The sequence below is a fragment of the Symphalangus syndactylus genome, chromosome 22 (genome assembly GCF_028878055.3).
Source record: "Symphalangus syndactylus isolate Jambi chromosome 22, NHGRI_mSymSyn1-v2.1_pri, whole genome shotgun sequence".
NCBI lineage: Eukaryota > Metazoa > Chordata > Mammalia > Primates > Hylobatidae > Symphalangus > Symphalangus syndactylus.
The window spans coordinates 40,966,757-40,990,638 of NC_072444.2; the positions used below are offsets into that span (position 1 = coordinate 40,966,757).

Here is a 23,882-nt window from a genome sequence, read left to right on the forward strand (position 1 = left end):
CCCGGACAGAGAGAGTGTGGCAGGGGAGGCATGGCTGTGGCCTCTGGGGGGCGGCGCTGCCTCTCACTGATACAGGGGACGCATGCAGAGGCAGCCTTGGTGGTCAGCAGAGGAGAATCCCAAACTGCTTGTGCCCCACTGCGTTTGGGATGCCTGGTGGACACCAAGTGGAGGTGGCATGTGGGCAGCTGAGGACAGCGAGAGAGAGGCCTGAAGTGGAGCCCAGAATTGTCCAGACAAATGTGCCATTTCGGGCTCTAGGATTCTGTCTGCAAGGGCAGCCATGAGGGCCGGACACGGAGCCCCAGACGACCCCCCATGGAGAGACAGGGAGGAAGGTGGCTCAGAGGAGGGGAGTGAGCGGGTGTAGCTGTGGGGGTGGGCAGAACCACAGGAACTCAGGGTCCCGGGTGCCAGAAGGGGGGCGTTTCTGCACCTCAGCAGCTGTAGTGAGGGCTGCTGAGGGGTCAAGAGGAGATGTGGGTCCCTGGGCAGATGAGGCCAGGGTAGCACAAGCGAGGGGCGGCAGGTGTGCTGGGAGAAGCTGGGGAGGAAGGCCAGGCAGTGTTTTTAACCCAGCTCCCCAGCCCAGTCCTTCAGAAAGGACGAGAGAGTGGCGTGGAGAAGGGAGCCCTGGAGAAAGCATGGGGATGAACAGGGCTCACAGACAGAGGCGGGGCTGCACGGGATCTCAGAGCTAGGGCCAGGGGAGGTGGGAGACAAGGCCACCTGCTACAGGGACAGTGCTTGGGAAGGGAGGATGAGAGACCAAGGGTTCGCAGAAGGTGGGAACTTCTGGAGTACCCATGAGGTCTGTGGCCCTGAATTTAGAGTAAATGTGGGCCTCTCCCTCCAGCCACACTGAGCTGCACAGGTACAGCAGAAGAAGGTGGACAGCTGGGGTCAGCAGATGGGGTGGCCAGGGGGGTGGCGGAGTGTGAGGATTTCTCATGGCTCCCGAGAGGCTGCCAGGAGCATGCTGAGCATGGGACCCTGTAAACTGGGAGCTGGACTATCCGCCCCGAGGTGACCTGGAGGGAGGGCAGCTACATCAGTGCAGGCTGCAGCACCGGGACACTGCTGGGCCCTCAGCAAGTGGGTAGCACACAGGAGGGGTGGCAGGTGTGCTGGGAAGGGCTGTGGCCCAGTCCTCTCTGGCCCGACGCGGCCACCTCACCTGCCGGCATTCTTCACAAAGCCCAGGTCAGCCAGCTCCACATCACACAGCTCGCAGCGGAAGCAGCCCGGGTGCCAGTTGTTGTTCATGGCCTTGATGACGCGGCCAATGATGAACTCACCTGGAAAAATACAGGTCCCTGCTGGCCAGGGGGCGCGTGCCCATCCCCTCTTCGGACCCTCCAAAGCCCCATCCACCTGGCACTCCCCCAGCTCTCTGCCTGGCCCATGGGCTCCCCCGTGGGATGGTGATGCCTGTAGGGGGCCTGAGGGCTGCCACTCAGAGAGGCAAGGTGGGCAGTTAGGAAAGAGCTGGGCCAGTTCTGTGTGCCCCCTCGGCCCCCTGCCTCCTGCCACTGCTGCCCACTTCCCAGGCAGCCCAGGATGTGTACTGTCACCAGCCTTACCGCAGGATCCGCAGCACGGAGCAAACAGCATTTGGAAGTCGTGTTCGCAGTACTTCCGGCCTTCAAACTGCAAAGGGGTCGCAGAGAGAGGACAAGCAAACCACCCATCATCCCCACGAGCCGCCCAGGCCCTTGTCGGGTCAGGACCTGACAGCAGGGGATGAGGCACTGAGATAGGGACATGCCAGGCTGAGGCTGGAGCAGCAGGTCCCAGGCCTGGCCAGAGAGGACACTGGCCCTTTTGGATGGTGGGGTGCAAAGGGAGGTGCCCCTGTGGAAGCTGGAGAGGTCGGCGAGGCCACCTGTCAACGGGCCACTGGTGTCTACTGAGGATCTGGACCCTGTTGGTCCAGAGAACAGGCTGGGGGCGAAAAGGTTTTAAGCCAGGAGGGATGAGATCCAGTTTGAAGGGTAGTGTCACTTGGTCCTATTTCCTATACCTTCTCTGTGGGAGTAGTCCAGCTCTCCCAGAGGCCATGAAAACCCAGGTACGGGAGACAGAAGGAAGGGAACACAGGAAGGGCCTAGGCATGGGGGAGTGGGAAGAGCTCAGGACTGCAGCCAGCAGGAGCCAGTGTGCACACCCTCCAGGCGGCAGCTGCCAGCGAGGGCCCCTGTGCTGGCCACAAGCGGGGCCAAAGCCTGCCTCTGCTTTCCTCTAACAATTGTATTTTCTATGTTTTAATTTGGTTTTTCCCTGTTCTCTAAAATGAGTGTCTTATTAGACTGAACCGGATATAGCCCTACCCAGTGACCTGTAGAGGCAGGAAGGGCTTAAACTCTTTCAGCAACGAAAATCTTCTGGGCACCTACTGTGTGAGAGGCTTTGTTCTGGGCATATGGCCACCCCTCCCAGAGCTTTGCCCACCCCTCCTGCTGCCTCTACACTTAGACAGCATTTCTCAGGAGGCGGAAGGCACCATGAGGAACAGCGGCTCTTGCTCTGCCAGGCGGACCACAGGCCCCACATCCATCCACCAGCCAGTCCCATCAGCTCTACCTTGAAACAGAGCCAGCATCTGACCCCTGGCCACCACCACCACCACAACCACCAGTGATGTGCTGGTAAATGTTGAACAGCCAGCTCTCTGGGGGGCAGAGGCAGGCCCTGCTGTGGGGCGTTTGCCAGTGTCCATGGTGTGAATATTCCCATCACGACATCGATGTGGACTTGAGGGGAGATGTGCAGTGGCCACACCAGCACAGTGGACAGAAATGACCCCAGCAGCATAGACAATAGTAAAGTCGAACAAAATAATTAGCAAGTAGGATGCTTTGAGCAGGATGCTTTGAGCAGGATGCTTTGAGCAGGATGCTTTGAGTATTTGTTCCTTCTGTTTTAATAAAATTATATCCCATTGTACGTTGATATAATTTAATTTTTAAACAATAACTCTGTTGCCCAACCAGCTTGCAAGATTGTTGATGATTTAACGACTGCTCTTGTGAGCTGGTGGGGGCCCCTTCACTTTCATCTGGGTGATTGCACTAATTCAGCTCCTGGTCCCCCCGGCCTCCTGGCCCAGCCTCTGTTCCTGCCCCGCCTTACATCCTCTCCTCAGCACAGCGGCCACAAGCCTCCTTTTTTTTTCTTTTTTCTTTTTTTTTTTTTTAGAAGGAGTCTTGCTCTGTCCCCCAGGCTGGAGTGCAATGGTGCGATCTCGGCTCACTGCAACCTCTGCCTCCCAGGTTGAAGTGATTCTCCTGCCTCAGCCTCCCGAGTAGCTGGGATTACAGGCACCTGCCACCATGCCAGGCTAATTTTTTGTATTTTTAGTACAGACAGGGTTTCACCATGTTGGCCAGGCTGGTCTTGAACTCCTGACCTCAGGTGATCCATCCGCTTCCACCTCCCAAAGTGCTGGGGTTACAGGCATGAGCCACCGCGCCTGGCCAGGGCACCTTTTCAAATGTCAACAGATAGTGTGACTCCTCTGCTCCACACCCCGAGGTGGCTCCTGTCTCTCACAGAGCGGAAGCCTGCGGCTCTGTAGAGGCCCAGGGAGGACAGCCACCTCCCTGTCCTCAGCTCCTGGCCCTCTCCCTCTCATGCCCTCGGCTTCCATCACACCAGCCTCCCTACTGCTCTCCACACACCCCATGTTCTCCCACCACAGGGTCTGTGAATGTGCTGTGCCCTCTGCCCAGTGCTCTTCCTGCAGAGATGTGTACGGCTCCCTCCCCTCAGGTGTGCCCAAACCTCACCTTCCCTGAGCACCACCCCACCCCACCCCGTGAGCCCTGACCCCCAGGGCATCAGCCCCAGCTGGTGGGCCGTGCAGTTGCTGTGCTCACTGTCTGGTCCCCAGGGAGGGCAAGCACCACCAGGGCAGGTTCTTCCTGTCCCCAGAGCCTGCCCAGCATCTGCCCAGAGGAGGCTGGTGAAAGGTGGCTCTCTGTTAGCACCCAGGGCACCCGGGGCACTGTTCACATCTCACAGGTGAAGGATGGGCCCGTGCAGGAGCTCAAGCCTGGTTCTGGGCTGGCTCCAGACCTGGCCCTGTCACCAGTCAGGACCACTGCATGGAGCCCGGCCCACCCACTCGTAGAGGGCAGACTCTGAGCTGGGTCTGAGAAAGCCCTCAGTAGTGTCCTCACCTCATAGAAGAGCCCCTCGGGGAAGGGCCGGAAGCACTGGGCACACACGAAGCAGTGCTCATGGTACAGCTCCCCATTGCTGTTGACGATGCGCTCGGCGGGGGCGAAGCGGGCCTGGCAGCGCTGGCACACGGCATTGGCCAAGGCATCCGACATATTGCTGGGGGCGGGAGACAGGAGGGGTGAGTCAGAGCTGGTCAGGGGTGCAGATGGGGCAAACGCGGAGGCCTGCGCCCAACAGACACACCTCGTATTAAAAAGTGAAGACGCTCTACGGGATCAGGAAAATCGCTCTAACCCAGGGTCCAGGCTGCTCAGTGCTTGTAGTGCCCACCCCTTGGGGTGTCAGGGGCCCAGTCAACTCCCACTTGGGCCCCTATTACCCCCTCTTCAGGGACCAGAGTCTCACGCACAGAACACCACCCAGCACAGGTGAGCGTCTCTGTATTCGCACTCTTATTTAATCCCCAAGGCAATACTGCAGCTACTATTATTACGGCCTCTTCCAGAAAAGGAACCTAAGCCTCAGAGAGGTTGAGTAACTTGCCCAAGCTCACACAGCAGAGCGGGGTCCACACTTGAACCCAGACTGCTCAGTCTTCCATGGTTCCATCCTCTGCACCATGAGTTAGTTTCAAATCGACTGCCTCCAATAAACACATAACCACCCAACCACGGAGAAGGCAAGAGGGTAGCCAGGTGCACGTGCAGTGGCTCAAGCCTGTCACCCAGAGCACTGTGGGAGGCCAAGGTGGGCGGATCCCTTGAGCCCAGGAGTTCGAAACCAGCCTGGGCAATATGGCAAGAACCCATCTCTAAGAAAAATACAAAAAAACAAAAAAATTAGCCAGGTGTGGTGGTGCAAGCCTGTAGTCCCAGCTACTCTGGAGGCTGAAGCGGGAGGATGGCTTGAGCCTGGGAGGCCGAGGCTGCAGTGAGCTGTGACCATGCCACTGCACTCCAGCCTGGGCGACAGAGCAAGACCCTATCTCAAAATAAAAAATAAAAAATAAAAGACAAGAGTATGAATCTTTGAGACGAGACGGGAGTGCGGTGAGGGGAGCAAATCTCATCCATGCTGGGCACTGCCTGTCCCCAGAGTCAGTGGTGGGTTTCCTTCTTGGAGGGGTGAAATGCGAACTACAGGGGAAAAGCCCACAAAGAGCCAGGCCCGCAGTCAGTCCAGCCCGATGGGCCTTTAGGCTCAAAAACAAGGTTAGGATGTAGTCCTAAACACCCCAACTGCCTCTACGACCTTCAGAGAACTGGATACCCCACATCTTTTGCTAGGAAGGGAGAACATGGGTTCTGTCTCAAGTGTCAACTCCAGTGGATTCCTGGAAGGCTGGGCAGAGAGGGATCGTCAGGCTCGCTGGGGAGTGATGCAACCAGCTGGTAACATCTGCCTGGTTGCAGCCGGGGTGTGGCAGGACTCGAGTGCAGTGCCTTTGGGAATACCTCTTTGCCTGCTCTGCCTCCCGGGATGAATCCCACCCAGTAGTCACTCACTGCCATGGCATCATGAGGGAAATGCTTGGTGAGTGAGGCTCCTGTTGGGCTGTTCTGCGGCCTGCAATCTGGGCAGGGCCAGCCTGAAGCGTGTCAACCACAGAGAAGAGGAGCCTTAGACAGGATGAGCCCAGGGGTGGAGGACAGGGCTGCACTCAGGGTCTGGGCATGGGCTGTGGGCAGAGGGTCTCACAGGAGGCTGCTGCCACATGGAGATGGACTGGAAACTTGGAAGGGGCACCCAGGCTGATGTCCTTTCTTCTCTGCTTAGGGACCCATGTGGCAGAGGCTGTCTGGAAGGCCGTTCAACGAGGCTTTCTGGGCATGCTGGGCTTCTGTCCACCTTGGCCTGCCCTCTGGGGTGCTTAGGAGACCAAAGCCACCATGTGAGCTCACATCTAGGCCAGAGGAGCAAGGAAGCAGAGATGATGGCAACAAGAGTTGGGAAGAAACCAAGAAGAAAGGAGGCCTCGGCACCCAGTGGCTGCTCCTCAGTCCTCCCAGCTCCCTGCTGGTCTCCACGGTGCGGGCCAGGCAGGCCACCAGGGTGGAGGCTGGCCATCCCAAGCCACCCTCAAGGGCTGGGCTGGGCTTCACTAGGATAGGCTTGGTTTCCTTCCGGGAGAACACTGTGAACCTCCTCTTCGGAAACACACACCCAAGGTGGCAGGGAGGACGTTCCAGTGCCTGACCATGAGCGAGACCTTGGGAGTCTCAGAGACGTGGGAAATCAACAGGAAATCCCATGACTCTGGGCCTGGAATTCCTCACTCCAAGGACCCAGAAAACGAAGCCAAATTAAGGACTTCCACCCAGCCCCAGCCTTTCAGATTCCACCTTAAAGCCAGACCTCTAGACCCCAGTGAGTGAGCACACACCCCTCGCACCCCCTCCAGTCTCCTGTTCTCTGCCCCAGGAGCTGCTGTTTAGGGCCTGCACCCACACGCCTGCCCCATCTGGCTTCCTGCCCCATCTGGCTTCCAGGTGTGCTGACGACCCTAATCCCACAGGCCAGGTGCTGCTGGGACCCATGCCTTTCCTTGTGGTTATGGGCACTCCTGCCCTGCTAGTCCAGCTGCTTCACCACCCTTTCTCCCTCCCCGTTTCATAAACAGACCGTCAGTTAGCACTCCCCAGTTACCTTGCTTCCCACTGAAAGGGGAAGCTGGCTGGGTTTCTGGTTCGGATGGGGACTTGGAGAACTTTTCTGTCTAGCTAAAGGATTGTAAATGCACCAATCAGTGCTCTGTGTCTAGCTAAAGGTTTGTAAACACACCAATCAGCACTTGGTAAAAACTGACCAATCAGCACTCTGTAAAACGGACCAATCAGCACTCTGTAAAATGGACCAATCAGCACTCTGTAAAATGGACCAATCATCATCGCTTCTCGGCCTTTTGGCTAAGATCAAGTGTAAAATGGACCAATCAGCAGGATGTGGGTGGGGCCAAATAAGGGAATAAATGCAGGTCACCCGCTTCTGCAGCAGTAACGTGCTGGGGTTGTTTTTGCTGGCGGGGAAGCTCTGTTCTTTTGCTGTTCGTCTCTTTGTAGTGGCTTTTGCTGCTGCTCGCTGTTTGGGTCCGCATTATGTTTATGAGCGGTAACGGTCACTGGAAAGGTCTGGCAGCTTCAGTCCCGAAGCCAGTGAGACCGTGAACCGACCGGGAGGAATCGTTTGGAGGAACAAAGGATTCCAGACATGCCACTTTCAAGAATTGTAACACTCACTGCGAGGGTCTGAGCCTTCACTTCTGAAGTCAGTAAGACCACAACCCCACAAGAAGGAAGAAACTTCAGACATATCTGAACATCTGAAGGATCAAACTCCAGACATACAGTCTTTAAGAACTGTAACATGGTGAGGGTCTGCAGCTTCGTTCTTGAAGTCAGCGAGACCAAGAACCCACCAAAAGGAGCCAATGCTGGAAACACCACCAGGGCCCTAACAGCAGCCTGGCCACACACACACACACACTACCTTCCTGTTCATTTTCCAGTTAGACCTGGCAGCCAGTCCGTAACCAGTTCCACGGCTGGTCCCTGGACGCCTCCCGTGAGATCATTGCTGCCTGTGGCCGACAGGCTTTGCACAAAGCCTGGCATGGGTGGGGAGGTGGGGGTGGCCACCTCCTTCCTGGGCCCAGGGGGTGCCCCAGCCCAAGTCAGGCAGCAGAGCCCCTAACAGCAGCTCTGTGAGGGAACATTCTGATCCAAGAGCAAAGACGGGACAGACAGAAGCATGCAGAGACAACGGAGACTCAGCACCATGAGAGAACACGCTGGCTCCTGCAGGGGAGGAAGAGAGGCAGTGTGATGTGGAGAGGCCGGCAGAGGCCTGGGCCCACCCGCCCAGCTCTACACCTGATAGCCCCAGCCAGCAGCCTGGGACCTGGAGAGAGATGCTCGCTTCTCTAGGCCTCACGTTCTCTTCTGTAAAGAGGCGCACCAGAGAAACAGCCACATGGAGGAGCTGAAGTGAAGAATGAATGGCACCCACATGTTCAGCACAGAGCACCAGGCCAGGCAGGGCAAAGCGCTGGATAAAGAGAACTGTTGTTCTCCAGCAACTCTGGGAGCCTTCCAGAGTCCCTCTGCATGGCCCAGCCCAGGGGAAGGCCTGCAGGCTGCCTGTGGTCCCTGCGAGAGGTCAAAGGGTCAGAGACGTGGACATTCCATGTCCTCCTCTGCACATTCCTTCGAGATACAGAACACAGAGTCTGCCCAGTTATCCCCCAGGAGACACCATTACCCACCCCCAGCTGGACTACGTAGAACATACTGCCCAGGGCGCACCCAGCCTGGAAGCCAAACCCCAGAGCTGGGGGAGAGCACACCATCTCGTGCCCTTCCCCAGCCCTCTCCAGCACCCCAGAATGCTCTCAGTCTTGACAGCCAACACAAGCCAATTTGTTGCAAGATGGCTTTCAGTCTGGGGTAGGATCAGAGGAGCCTGCTCTGTTCCAGGCCTTTGTAAGGGGAGAAGGCTGGTTCCAGATAAGGAGATTGAAGCACAGAGAGGGTCAGTAACCAGCTGAGGGTCACACAGGATTGGACTCATGCTCCCTCCATCTCCTCCTGGCATCCCCCATTCCGCATTCTGTTTCTTCAACAACCCCAGACCTTCCTCTTTCCCAGCCTCCCCAATACCTGAGTCTAGGAAGAGTGTGTAAGGATCTGGGAAGAGTTGGGGGCCAGCCACAAGGAGTCTGGTCACACCCAAGATGAGCCAGTGTTGCTGAGGCCACGTCAGCCTGAGCAGCATTCAGGCCAAGGGTGTGTCCCCTATAGCCAGACGCACCAGGCTGCAACCCTGGCCCAGACGCCCCCTGTCTGTGTGACCTGCAGCAGAGGACTCTGAACCTCAAATTCCTCATCTATAAAATGGGCCAGGAATAGCTACCTCCAGGGGCTGTTGGGAGGGTTCAGTGAGGCGATTCCTGCAAGCACAGCCCATGCTTCTGTCCTTCATGCAACGAAGTCTTCACTGAGCTCCCGCAGTGATAGGCAGTATTCCAGATGCAGACGGTTCTGGGGAGGGACCGTACTGCAGCACAGCCCAGGGAGCAGCTTCAGTCCCTCAGCACTGCCTGGGCCTCCTCCCCGCCCCGCCTCCATGAAGCCAGGCAAAGGCCAGTGTCAGGTCACCTGGCTGCACGAGGTCAACAAAAATGTACACAAAGCCAGCCCACCATGGGGACGCTAGAAAATTAACATGCTGCCTTGGGCTGCTATACACAAGATGCATTGACACCATCAGAAACAGACTCCAAATCAGTATGAAACCTTTCTGACATTAGAGCTTTTTTTGAAGCCCTTGCCATATTTCTTTGCCCTAGCGGCTTTACTTTTAAGCAGGTACACCTGAAACATGTCACACTAACAACAGAGAACTGACAGAGGACATGAACCAGAAGTTCAAAGAAAAGCAGTGTGAATAGTCACATGCGCGTGCATGCTCAGGGCTGCCCCAGGCCTCTCATCATCGTTCCTGTCCTGCCTGCATCTCAGCTGTGGTATCGGTACCGTGAAAATCACTCTCCAGAATGGCCTTGGGGCCATCAGTGCCCTGGCCACTCGCAGCCTGGTACCACAGTTGTGCCACACGCATCCAGGGCTGTCCAGAGGCTGACCAGGGAGGGTGCCTGCTCCAGCTCTGCCACATTCAGGTGAGTGACTTGGCCTCCTGAGTCTGGGGGTCCCCACCTGAATAGCAGGCTGCACCAGACCTGCCATGCCAGCACAAGTGGGAGCCCAGCGTGCAGCAGGGACTCCACAGATGGCGGTGCTGCCGGCCTGCAGTTCCCGCCCTCCACTCGGTGCCCTCCTTCCTCTTCTGTTCTCGGCAGAAGATATCTTTGATGCCCCAGTCCTCTAACTGCCGCTCTGGGAGCCTTCCCTGACCACCCACAAGGAGCTGAGAGTGGTCTGTGCTTGCCCTGGGTGGCACTGGCCTTCCTCTGCTCCTTGGTCCTCCAGGCCCTCCCCTACCTCTGCGACTTATGCTCCTGGCTCCCCGCCTGCCCCCCCAGCCCTTCTGCCCAGCCTTGGCCTCTTCCCCAGGGTCCCCATCTGTCACTTTGATGCCAAGGACCCCAAGCTCACAGCCCTATTGCTCTCTCTTCCCCGCTGGCCCCTCGGCACTGCAAAGGCAACATGTCCAGGAGCTCCTCCTCATTCCCCTGACCCCAAGAGTGAGAGGAGGTGGCTCCACCACCATCCCCGTGCCCCTCCCAACCTCCCCATCCAGAGCCAACTCCTCCTCTGAGATGCCCTGAGGACCATCCTCAACCCCACTGCTGGAGTCAGTCTAACCTGGGTTCAAATCACAGCCTGGCCATGTTTGGGGTGGGTGAGTCCAGCAGCTGCCTGTTCCTCTCAGAGCCTGTCTGCTCATCTATAAAATGCGGTATGATCACCCCAGTCTGAAAGCAGTGCCGGGGGTACACAGGCTCCCTAGTCGCTAACACAGGTCCCTGGGCACACCCTGCCAGGAGAGCTGATCACAGGTGACATCCAACCCTGTTAGATAAAGTCGCACGCGCCCACCCTGTCGCCAACCGGCCGGGTTTCCGAGGGAAGGCCTGCCCTGCCGCCGCAGCTTTCCGGCCATTGTCCCCGTCACCCGCCCCGCCCCTGGCCACCTACCCCTCGGCGGGCGGTGGGCTCTGCCGGTGCTGGCGCCGCCGGTACAGCCCCGACGCGGCCAGCGCACCCAGCCGGGCCGCCATGGCGCGGGGCAGCCGCCTTGAGGTCGCGAGCGCCGGCCGCCTGGTGCAGGGGCCGTGGGACCACCTCGGAGGGGAGGCACGGCCGCCTCGGGCCAGACACCGCGACGGGACGGGCGTGTGGGCGCCTCCCCCGCGCTGGTCGCGAGCTCACGTTACGCGCTGGGATCTCCAAAGGGCATCGGAGTCAACTCCAAATAGAAAGGATATTGTTCGCGCCGCGGAGGCTGCTTCTGAAAGCTGAGGCTGGCAGGGTTGGGTCCCGCTGGGAGGGGACTGGTCTGGGAAGGCCCCAGACAGCACTGAGGTGAGGTCCACAGTGGCGGCAGGACACCCAGGAGGTCTCCAGCTGCCACCTGCCAGGAGGAAAGCCTGTGCCTGTGGACACACTGAGGAGGGCAGAGTCAGCTGAGGAGGACGGCGAGGACCTGGCGCCTTTACGATCCCTGCCAACAGTTAGGAAACCAAGGACCGGAGCCACACAGGCCCACATTCTGCTTTGCTCCCTTCTCTGAGCGCCTCTGCCACAAACATCACCCTGGGGCACCCAGACCAGGGCAGAGCCGATCCTCTGGATCTGGCCAACAAATGGTCAGGTACCCCAAAAGAGGTCCATATTTTAGAGAAAAGGCAATCCTCCAGCTTCCAGGGGAGCAGACGCAGAGGGACCTGGTGGAAACCACCAGGAAGGCACCATGTCCCCCACATTTTTACCCAGAGAGACTGGCAAAGTTACTTGTGATTCATAAACACCCGCGGTCGGCATCCAAACTGTGGCCAAGGTGAGCCTGGTCAGCAGTACAATAAAGATCCGGAGCACTCACGGAAATCTTTAGCATTGATTCCGTTTGCCTGAAAGACCTTTCTTGAAAGATCAGAAAGCTCGAGCAGTATCTTCTGCCTTCCGAAAGCAAGAGCTGGCAGCCATCACTAAAGACAGCAGGGCACCGATCCTCCCAAACTAGGGTGGGAGAAAGCCTTGGAGGGGCTCACTGGCACTCAGATACCAGGCCCACAGGCCACCGAGGAACACACTCACCCAGCAAGTCCCAACAGAAGGAGGTACTCGTGAAGCACCCTGGCAGTCAAGTGACGACAAGCATTGGGTACAATATAATTTTTAAATGTAGCCCAATTCCAAAGTTGCCCAACACTGATCAATTCAACAAATAGTTTTTAAAGGTGGCCCCAGGGGCTAAAGGGCATGGAGAAGCTGAGCCCAGAGGAGCCAAAATGAATAAGGAATACCGCTGACTCTCTGATGTAGGTAGCTGAATGCTTAAGAAAAGTTATGCAGAAAATGTTCTTACAGCAGCTACAAGTCAATGCCATAGGGCCCAGGCCGTCTCACCACTCCCGACTCAGCCCATCCATGTGGAAATCCTCAACACTAGAATCCAGGACTCTCATGCAGACCCACAGTTTTCTGTAAGGAGGAAACATTTATTTAGGGCTCCAAGGGTCACATATAGCACTGGAAAGGAGGCTACAGCCACAAGTGTTTTGTACAACATAATTTGTAAATGAAGTTCAAGCACAAGTTTACCAAGTACTAATCAATTCAACAAATATTTACTATAAAAGCAGACATCGAAGGCTAGAAATTGAGAGAGGCTGAGTCTGATTGAGCCTAAATCCCAAATCTCTGCACAACCTTACCACCCATTCTGCAGCCTGTCCTGCTGCAGGGATGGGATTGGGAGCCACAGATACTGTAAACTGAATCTAGAACTCTATACAAAGTATTACACACCATGACCAAATGGGATTTGGATCAGTGCTCTGGCTCTAGACATTTGCAAAAACACTGAGTGATGTCAGCAAAACGTGGTGGAGTAAGGACCTCCAGAAGTTCATTCCTCCATAAAAGCAATGAAAAACCTAGCAAAAATTATCAGAATCTACTCTTTCAGAACTCTGCAAATCCACCAAAGGTTTTCAATAACCCTAGGAGCATTTGGTCAAGAAAAAGAGATGAATCTTGGTAAAACAAACAAACACAAACCAGTGAGGTTTGTGTTGTTTTAACTTATCCTAGTCCCTTATTCCTGCTCCCTAATTCCATGGCTGCCTTGAAAAATAATAGCTCGTGTTCCCAGTAAGGAGGTAGCAGAATGGAATATTATGAACAACTGTATGCCAATAAATGAAATAACCTACCTGAAATGGAGAGATTCCTAGAAGGACACTACCAAAGCGGACTCAAGAAGAAATAGAAAATCCAAATGTATCAGTCTAAATTTTCATACTGCTATTAAGAGCTGCATGAGACTCGGTAAATTTTAAAGGAAAGAGGTTTAATCGACTCACAGTTTAACAGGGCTGGGGAGGACTCAGGAAACGTATAGTCAAGGCAGAAGGCAAAGGGGAATCAAGGCACCTTCTTCACAAGGTGGCAGGAAGAAATACCAAGTGAAGGGGGATGAGCCCCTTATAAAACCAGCAGATCCTGTGAGAACTCACTATCACAAGAACAGCATGGGGAGAAACACCCCCATGATTGAATGACCTCCACCTGGTCTCTCCCTTGACATGTGGGGATTATAGGGATTACAATTCAAGATGAGATTTGGGTGGGGACACAAAGCCTAACCAAATCACCAAGTAAGGCCAGTAACATGTAAAGAGACTGAGATAGTAACCAAAAAACTTGCCACAAAGTAAAGCCAGAGCTACATGGCTTCACTGGTGAATTATATCAAAGGTTTAACTAGAATTAACACCAAACCTTCAAACAAACATACAAAACACCAGTGTGGTGGCACATGCCTATAATCCCAGCTACTCAGGAGGCTGAGGCAGGAAAATCACTTGAACCTGGAAGGCGGAGGTTGCAGTGAGCTGAGATCACGCCACTGCACTCCAGCCTGGGTGACAGAGTGAGATCTTGTCTCAAAAAGAGAAAAGAAAAAAAAAAAACCACCAAAGCTTCACAAAATCTTTCCAAAAAAAAGAAAAGAAAGACTAGGAGGGAACACTTCACCACTCATTCTATAAGTATTATCTTGATATCAAAATAAAACACGAAGGTCACATAGATGCAAATGTCCTCGATAAAATACAATAAACTAAATCTAACACTCTATATAAAGTATTATACACTGTAAACAAATGGGGTTTATCCCAAGAATATAGGGTTGGTTTCACATCCAAAATTCAATGTAATATACCATATCAATAGAATAAAGGCAGGACACTCTATGACCATCTTAATAGATACAGAAAACACATTTGGCAAAATCCAACACCTTTTCATAATGAAAGCACCCAACAAACTGGGAAGGGAACTTCTTCAATTTGATAAGGGGCATCTACCAAAAACCCATAGCTAACATCATACTTAGTGATGAGAAAATGGATGCTTTCCTCCTAAGGTCAGGGGGTTTTCCAGTCTGCTATTTGTTTTCAACATTGCACTGGAGAGTCTATCAAGGACAGTTAGACAAGAAAAAGAAATAAAAGACATCTAGTTTGAGAAGGAAGAGTAAAACTATTTTTATTTGCATATTACATACTCATATATAGAAAACCCTGAAGAATCCCCCCTCAAAAAAAAGAAACCCTATTTACAGCTAAGAAATGAGTTCAGTAAGTCTGCAAGGTATACGATCAATATACAAGAATCACTAGCAATGAGAAATCTGAATATGAAATAAAACAACCCCATCTGGGACAGCATCAAAAAGAATAAAATACTTAGGAGTAAGTTTAACAAAATAAGTGCAAGACTTCTTATTCACTGAAAACTATAAAACATTATTGAAATAAATTTAAAAAGACCTAAATAAAGATAAAGATATCCCATGTTCATGGATTGGAAAACTTAATATTGTTAAGATGGCAATACAACACTACATTAAATTGACCTATAGATTCAATACAATCTTCATTAAAATTCCTGCCTTTTTTAAAGAAATAGACAAGGCATTCCTAAAATTTATATGAAAATGCAAGTGACACAGAATATCAAAACAACTTAAAAAAAAAACAGGCCGGGCGCGGTGGCTCACGCTTGCAATCCCAGCACTTTGGGAGGCCGAGGCGGGCGGATCACAAGGTCATGAGATCGAGACCACGGTGAAACCCCGTCTCTACTAAAAATACAAAAAATTAGCCGGGCGTGGTGGCGGGCGCCTGTAGTCCCAGCTACTCGGAGAGGCCGAGGCAGGAGAATGGCGTGAACCCGGGAGGCGGAGCTTGCAGTGAGCCGAGATTGCGCCACTGCACTCCAGCCTGGGCGACAGAGCAAGACTCCGTCTCAAAAAAAAACAAAGAGGCCAGGTGCAGTGGCTCACACCTGTAATCCTAGCACTTTGGGAGGCCAAGGCAGATGGATCACTTGAGGTCAGGAGTTCAAGACTACCCTGGCCAACATGGTGAAACCCCATCTCTACTACAAATATAAAAATTAGCCGGGCGTGGTGGCACATACCTGTAGTCCCAGCTACTCGGAAGGCTGAGGCAGGAGAATCGCTTGAACCCAGGAGGTGGAGGTTGCGGTGAGCTGAGATCAGGCCACTTTATTCCACCCTGGGTGACAGAGTGAGACTCTGTCTCAAAAAAAAAAAAAAAAAAAAAAACATACTTAAAAATTACAATTTCCTTACTAAAAAATTACAAGTGTGGCAGTGGTGTAAGGATAGACATATACACCTATAGAACAGAACCAAGAGTCCAGAAATAGGCTGGGTGCAGTGGCTCATGCCTGTAATCCCAGTACTTTGGAAGGCTGAGGCAGGCAGAGCCCAGGAGTTCAAGACTAGCCTGGGCAACATGGCAAAATCTCGTCTGTACAAAAAATACAGAAAGTAGCCAGGTGTGGTGGCATGTACCTGTGGTTCCAGCTACTCAGGAGGTTCAGGTAGGAGGATCACCCGAGCCCAGGGAGGTTGAGACTGCAATGTACCAAGATCTTGCCACTGCACTCCAGCCTGGGTGAAAGAGTGAAACCCTGTCTCCAAAGAGTCCAAAAATAATCCCATATATCTGTGGTCAACTGATTTTTGACAAGATTGCCAAGACCATTCAATGGGGCAAAGAGAAGTCTTATCAACAAATGATGCTAGGAAAACTGGATAGCTACATGCAAAAGATTGAGTTTAAACTCTTACTTCATGCCATATAAAAAAAATTGACTCACAATAGATCAAAAACCTAAATGTTAGAGCTAAAAGTATAAAACTCCTAGAAGAAAACAGATGTTTTCATTTCATGAGCCAGGATTAGGCAATAGTTTCCTAAACATTACAACAAAAACTCAAGCAACTAAAGAATAAGGAAATACATTGCATTTCATTAAAATTTAAAACTTGCGTGTATCAAATGACACAATCAAGAAAGTGAAAAGATGATCCACAGAAAAGGAAAAAATATTTGTAAATCAGCTGGGCATGGTGGTTCATGCCTGTAATCCCAGCACTTTGGGAGGCTGAGGCGGGAGGATCACCTGAGGTCAGGAGTTTGAGACCAGCCTGGCCAACATGGTGAAACCCCATCTCTACTAAAAAAAAAAAAAAAAAAAAAAAAAATAGCCAGGCATGGTGGCACACGCCTGTAGTCCCAGCTACTGGGGAGGTTGAGGCAGAAGAATCGCTTGAACCCGGGAGGTGGAGGTTGCAGTGAGCTGAGATTGCACCACTGCACTCCAGCCTAGGTGACAGAGCGAGACTCCATCTTAGAAAAAAATTTGCAAATCATATGTCTGAGAAGTGTCTAGTATCCAAATAAATAAGGAACTCTTACAATTCAACAATAAAAAGGCAACCCAATTTAAAAAAGGGCAAAGAGTTTGAATGGACATTTTTCCAAAGAGGACTTACAAGTGGCCAACAGACACATGAAAAGATGCTCAACATTATCAGTCATTAGGGAAATGGAAATCAAAACCACAATATGACACCACTTCACACCTACTAAACCAGACAACAATAACAAGCATCAGCAAGGATGTCGGGAAATTGGAACCTTCATACATTCCTGGTGTAAAATTTAATAAATGTAAAATTGTTCAGTTACTTGGAAAACAGCTTGGTAATTCCTCAAAAAGTTTAACATAGAGTTACCATATGCCAGCAATTCCAGTCCTGAGTATATATTCAAGGAGAAAATGTATGTTCACACAAAAACTTGTATAGGAATGTTCATAGCAGTATTATTCACGGTAGCCAAAAAGTGGAAACAATTCAAATGTCTACCACGGATGAATGAAGAAACAAACTATGGCACAATGGAATATTATTTACCCAGAAAAAGGAATGAAGTACTGATTCATGCTACAATATATGGATGAACCTTGGAAATATGTTATTAATAAATGAAAGAAGCCAGGCACAAAAGGCCGTATATGGTTCCATTTATGTGAAATGTCCAGAACAGGCAAATCTGTAGAGACAGAAGGCAGGTTACTGGTGGCCAGGGCTGGGAGGACGGGGAAATGTTGTCTGCAAATGAGTACAAGGTTTCTTTTAGGAATAGGAATGATTAAAATGTTCTGGAATTAATGGTGATGGTTGCACAACCTTGTGAATGCACTAAAAACCACTGAATTTTACAATCTAAAACGGTGAATTTAATAATATGTGAACTACGTCTCAAATTTTAAAAAACACATAAGTAATGAAGAATGCAACTACATGGCTTCTTAGAGGCTGGAACTGAGGCCCCAAGCTATGAGGCAGGGCTGCCTCCCCAACGCCCTGGCGCACGTGCCCTCAGCCCAGTGGGCAGCGGCAGAGATGGGCAGAGGCAGAGATGCCACAAACAGGCTGTCCTCCAGAGCCAGCTCCCCTACCAGACTCCTCACTGGGAGGCTGAAGACAACTCCATGAGTTTCCCGTGTATTCCTCCAAGGACATGGGTGAGGACACAGTAGGTTTTATGTTCATATGTGTACTCAGTCACCTCATCTCAGCAAGACATATGCATTCACCCATAGACGTATCTCACTAGGGTGGTCATCCTGCTAAGTCATCTAAGTAAATATTCACCTTCAGAAATGTACACGCTACACCTAAACAGAACAAGGAGGACAGTGACAGTGCCTCCCTTGGCCCCTTCCCCACCTGGAAATGAAGACCTAAGGGATGGTTAAGCCTGCACGCAGGCTGCGCACGGTGGCTCACACCTGTAATCACAGCACTTTGGGAGGCCAAGGTGGGTGGATCACGAGGTCAGAAGATCAAGACCACCCTGGCCAACACAGTAAAACCCCATCTCCACTAAAAATACAAAAAAATTAGCCGGTTGTGGTGGTGTGCACCTGTAGTCCCAGCTACTCAGGAGGCTGAGGCAAGAGAATTACTTGAACCTGGGAGGCAGAGGTTGCAGTGAGCTGAGATCACGCCACTGCACTCCAGCTTGGGTGACAGAGCAAGACTCCATCTCCAAAAAAAAAAAAAAAAAGAGCCTGCATGCGGCACAGCACAGATAGGGACAGAGAGAAGAAGGATGACCCGCTGCGGGTGGAAAGCCTGGGCTCCTCTCCCCAGTGGCTCCCTGGGCTGTCCCTTGCCAGCTCACAAGTGCTGGCTGTTAACTATTCGGAATTCTGTAAAGCGTTAATGCCATGTTGGTGGCTTGAAATGAGCCCAGGCGGGGGTATTCACACCACGGGACCGGACACCCTGCAGATCAGTCCCTCATCCCTATTATGCCACTGGCTCGCTAGAAGGGGCCAGTCAGCACCAGAAGTAGAAGAAAAAGGAAGGAGGTGAGGGGTCATGGCAGTGCCCACCTGGCCCAGTCTGGGGCTCAGGGCTCAGTGGTGCCATATCACAAGCCACATCACTTGTTACCTACTTCACTGTGTGCTTAAGCCCCTGACGCCACTGCAGCCTCATGTGCTGTGCTGAGGGCTCTGGCTGCACTCAGCTGCCCCTTGGCCGACTCCTTCTGCCTAGGGGACCACTGGGCACACTCCTCACCCGGAGAAGGGGCAAGATTGGTGGATATGAGGGCAGGGGTCTAGCAGCCTGCTCTGCGCTGTACTAAGCATGGGCTCAGCACACAATCAGGCATACGACAGCCTCACACGTGACACACATGACGGTCACATGGTGGGTGGGACTCCACTAAAGTGAGTCACTGAGCTCACGTGGCCATGGGTGTCAACATCCCAGGCTTCATTTCCAGGAATGCCAGCGACAGCTGGGTCCCTAGGTAGGTGGCCTTAATATCCTCCCTGTAGAACAATGGTGATGCCAGAGGTCCCTTCAGCTGTGATAGTCAAAGATCTTGTGGTTGTAAGTTGCAAAGTCCCTGGGTTGCTGCTGAGGCCAAGCCTCCTCTCTTCCCACAGCGTGCCACCCCATGCTCCGGGCTGCCTTCACTCCCTGCCCAGCTGGCTTACTCCTGGGCTTCAGCCCCTCCATGTCCAGGTGCCTCCCACAGCTCCCCCTCAGACTTGCCACAGCTCTTCGGGCACTCCACAACCACACCACACCAAGCATGCCATCCACCCCCACCTGTCATCACAGGAGGGGCATCCTCCCCAGCCCCACCCTCTGTGGCCCACCTCACAGCCAGTCAGTTGGGTCCTGTCCACTCCACCTCCCAGAACCCTGAGTCAGCCTCCTCTCCTCCACCCCCTCAGCCACCCAGGAGAGGCCTCCCTAGTGGCTGCCTTCTGTCTCCTTCCCCATCTCCTTCCCAGCAGCCCTTTCTCCACACAGCACCCATGGGTTCATCTGCAGAGAGCATGGCCACACATGCCACTCCAGGTCACTTTGGTGGCTCCCCACAGCCCTCCCTCTGCTCTTGCCTGGTGAGGTCCTAGGAGAGCTGGCAGGGGGAAGCCCTGAAGGTATGCGAGCAGAGAGGGTGTTTCCCAAAAGCGGCCTGGCTCTGGGCAGCATGGGGGATCCTGAGAGAACAAGGATCCAGGCACGAGGAGCTGCCTGGGATCACACAGGGACAGTGGACATGGGGAAGGACACCCAGCATGAAACAGTGGAAATGAAACTCCACTGCTTCTGGGACAGGAAAACTCTCGCCCACTCCGAAGGCCGGGTTGGATGTCTGTTCCTCATAGGATGGCCCGGCCCAATCCCTGTGTATGGAAGGCAGGGAAGCCGGTGAGGCACCAGCACTTCGGGCAGCAGGGCCGCCTTTGAAGGAGCAGGTGCGTTACACTCAGATCACTCACAGCTGTGTCAAACAAACACTCCAGGAGAAAGGAACTGCGGGGAGCCACCAAACTGCATAAAGGGAGGCTCTCGGGAGTGGAACTGTGGCTGTTTCCTTCTCTTTATATTTCTGTTATCTTTTATGTTTCCAGGTTTCTCCTTATTCTCTAAGACGAGCAGTATTGCCTGGACGAGGAACGCCCTACACAGTGTCCGCCAAAGGCTGTCATCCCTGTGTCATTTGAGGATGAGTTTCTCGGGCCCTTGGAGCCCACAGCAGCAAGGGCAGGCTGACCACTGCTCGCCACCACCTGCCTTCCCAGTGGTTCCAGCCGGGCTCACCTGACGGCCTCTGTCTCCAAGGAAAGGCCCAAGGGACTCAGGGGCAAGAGGACCTTTGCCAGGGAGCAGTGGCACCTCGGGGCCTCCCATTCCAGCCCCACACCCTTCATGGCTCTGTCCTCCTCGCCATCCCTCCTCTGCCTGAAGGAACCGCCTCTCACCCACCTCCACCTCAACACTGCTGCTGGGGCTGCTCCTGACCCTGTTCCTGTCTCTCCCCACTTTCTTTTCCTAGAAAACGGAGGGTGAGAACCAGCCAGCTGGCAGGGACTCTCTGAGGAAAATGGGAGGCAGCCCTGCTAGAACCCTGGGGGGTGACCACAGGCAGCCAGTGGGCCTGCAGATGCCACTCTCCTAGGGCCCTGGGCCAAGGCTTAGGGGTGACTCCAAGTCAGGGGAGCTGACTGGGAAGAGAGGCTTGGGGAGAAAAAAGGGAAGTGTGTCTGGAGGGCAGGACTTACAAAGTGACAAGTTACAGGCTATTTTTGGTTCCTGGGGCTGCCCTGAGACCCCAGGACACAGCCTTAATGGCAATCATAGGCAGCTCCCCTGTGGGCCTGGGATTTGGGACTGCAACCCTGGACACTGCCCTGTACCCTCCAAGCCCTTTTTCCCAGCAAAGCCACAGTCACTCTTGGGGCTGGGGCTCCCCCAGAGCCCCAGGTCATGGGATCCTGAAGAAGAGCATCCCCCTGCCAGGACTTGGCTGGGGGAGCCCAGGACCTCAGGGACAGCCCCTCCCACCCAGCCCTGAGTCATGCACTTGTACCCAGCTAGATTCCAAAAAGGGCTGCAGGGACAAACACTGGCCGGACACTGGTGGACCTGTGACTGGCCTCCTGAGTGGCTCAGCCTCTGTGGCCTCTGGTGACCTCATCTGTGAAATGGCAAGGAGGGGCCTGAGAGCAGAGGGTGGACCAGGCCCAGGGAAGCGCCCTGTCCCCAACCAACCCCTGCACAGCTGGTGCTTGGGCGCAGCTCTGGCCAAGTCACCACATACCCTTCATCGTTTTTAACATTTTTACCACCCCAGGTTTACAGAGGAGGAAACGGAAGGCTCCAGAGATGACACTCACCGGGATCGGGGATCGGGGATCGCACAGCGCGGGCTCGGGGAAGTTGGGGGAGGCACACAACCTTTGAACCTATTGCCCGTGGTTGGTGTCTGACCTTGGACAAGACCCCCTCCCGCAGCCCTGGGAGTCGGTTGTGAGCCGAGGGCTGTCCCATCTTGCAGCGGGCGGGTGGGCAGGAGCTCCACCTTCCGCTGCAGGCGCTCGCCCAGAGGAAGAGGCGCGGGGGCTGGGGGACCCCTGCCCCGACGGGCGCTGCCGCCCCGGGAGCTGCGAGAATCCGACGCGCCAGGGCGGAGCGGGGACCGTGGCGCCGCGGGGCTGTCCGAGGGCGAGCCGCGCCTCGGCCAGGGGTCCCACAGTCCCGCCTCCCCGGCCCGGGGACGTCGGTGGGGGCCGTTACCTTCCCGTCATGGTGGCAGCGACGCCGAGCCCGGGGTTGCCGGGGTTGCCGCGGGTCTCCCTCTGCCGCCGCAGCCGCCAGCCGAGCGCCCGCCCGCCAGCCCGGGCCGCGGAGCAGGGAGACGCCCAAAAAAGGCCAAGAGCCGCTCCGCCCGCGAGAGGGGTGGGCAGGGGTGGCAGGGTGGGGCCCGCGGGGCGGGGTGGGATGGGGACGTCAAGGCTGAGGGTGGTGGGGGTGTTGGGGAGGTGACGGTGGGAGGTTGCGGGCGTATAGGTGGAGGTGGGGGTGGGGGTGGCAGGTGGGGGTGGGGGTGGGGGTGGCAGGTGGGGGTGGCGGTCGGTAGGGTTGGAGGGGTGGAGGTTAGAGGTGGGGGTGACGGTGGGGTTGGAGGGGTGAGAGTGCGGTGGGGGTGGGAGTGGGAGTAAAAGTCGGGGTAAAGGTTGAGGGTGGGCCCCGCCACCCGCACAGCCCCAGCTCCAGGGACACCGAACGCCGCCAGCGGCGGGCGCGGGTCAAGTCCTTCCCACCCGGGCTCTGCTCGCCACCTCCCGGATTCCGGGCATAGTTTTCCTTTTAAAGGGAGTAAAGTTATAATAAACGCGAACAAGCACCCCCACCCCCACAGCCCCGCCGGGACGCCCCGCCCGGCGCCCCCTCCGCAGTCCCTGGGCCGCGCCAACCTCAGACGCGTGCAGAAGATGGTAGGCGTGGGAGCGATGCTGAGACCACCTCCCTCCCGGGCTTTCCAAGCCCCGAGTTCCCACCGCGGATCTGGGCACTGACTCCCTCCCGAGGCACCCGGGACCCCCGAGTCCACGCAGTCCCGCCCCCAGGGAGGCTAAAGTCGAGAGGCGTCCCTTTTCAGTCGCAAGGCTGCTTTCCCCGGGAAATTCCCATTTCATCCCCCAATGCGGGCCATCGCCCTAACTTGGCGAAAGATATTTCTTAAACGACAAAACCAAATGCCCAGCTCCCAGGTTTCCACGGGAACCAGGCACTCCTCTATATAATGAAGCGCTGAGAAGCTACCATTAGAGGCGTTAAGATGAAGGGGTGATACAAACTATTTAGCGAATCTCTTCGGAGGAAATTTTCAAACAAACAAAACAAAACAAAAAACCCTCCTCCTGCCTAAAGGCAGATATTTCCAGCTGGACAGTGGCGTGCAGCTCATCTTTGGAAGCAGCCCAGATGTCACACTGAGGGTTGGGAGCTGGGCAGCCTGATGTGTAAATGTGGTGCTACTTCAGTCTTGGCAGCAGAGAAAGATGATCTAGAAATGACGGTGTGAATTAGCAACCCAAAAATAAACTGGTGCCGTTGAGAAAGATGAGTTGATAGTATCCTGCAGTTCCAGCTGCAGAAATAAGCTGGGAAAAGACACCTGTTCCTAAGTGGCTGGTATTGTGGAGTGCCTTTGCAGTTGTTACTTTTTTTTTTTTTTTTTTTTTTTTTTGAGACGGAGTTTCGCTCTTGTTGCCCAGGCTGGAGTGCAATGGTGCAATCTCGGCTCACTGCAACCTCCGCCTCCCAGGTTCAAGTGATTCTGTTGCCTCAGCCTCCCAAGTAGCTGGGATTACAGGCGTACGCCACCACACCCAGCTAATTTTGTATTTTCGATAGAGATGGGTTTCACCATGTTGGTCAGGCTGGTTGCAAACTCCTTGCCTCAGGTGATCTGACTGCCTCGAGTTATTACTTCTTGGTGCAAGTGTGTCTCAGCTGATTCGGCTTAACTGTAATTTGATGGTTGATTAAGCATAAGTATGGATAATTTCTTGGCTCATCTGCCCATAAAGGGAGAAAGGCTTTCCACCATTACTGACCCAGAGGTATAGGCATGCTGGGGCCGTGCACCAGAAATCCACTGCTGGACGGTTAATTGAATATCGGGGTCCTGTGGGAACCAAAGAGGATGAAAAGTTGAAAGCATTACACCAGAGGCCCATGCTCTCCACAGATGAGACCACGTTCCTGCCTTTTAGCCCAAAAGCCTCCCTGCATATGATAGCTGAGCACACACG

General features: G+C 54.0%; 1 protein-coding gene across 1 annotated transcript in view; it reads right to left on the reverse strand.

The window, feature by feature from the left end:
- LIMS2 (LIM zinc finger domain containing 2) overlaps positions 1-21,996 on the reverse strand; it is a 39,872-nt gene extending 17,876 nt beyond the window's left edge. The window contains 4 exon segments of the mRNA XM_055261473.2: positions 1,178-1,298; positions 1,584-1,650; positions 4,182-4,341; positions 21,859-21,996. Of these exon segments, the coding sequence (XP_055117448.1) occupies positions 1,178-1,298; positions 1,584-1,650; positions 4,182-4,341; positions 21,859-21,869 (359 nt within the window). The 5' untranslated portion in view covers positions 21,870-21,996.
- Positions 21,997-23,882: the final 1,886 nt, after the last annotated feature.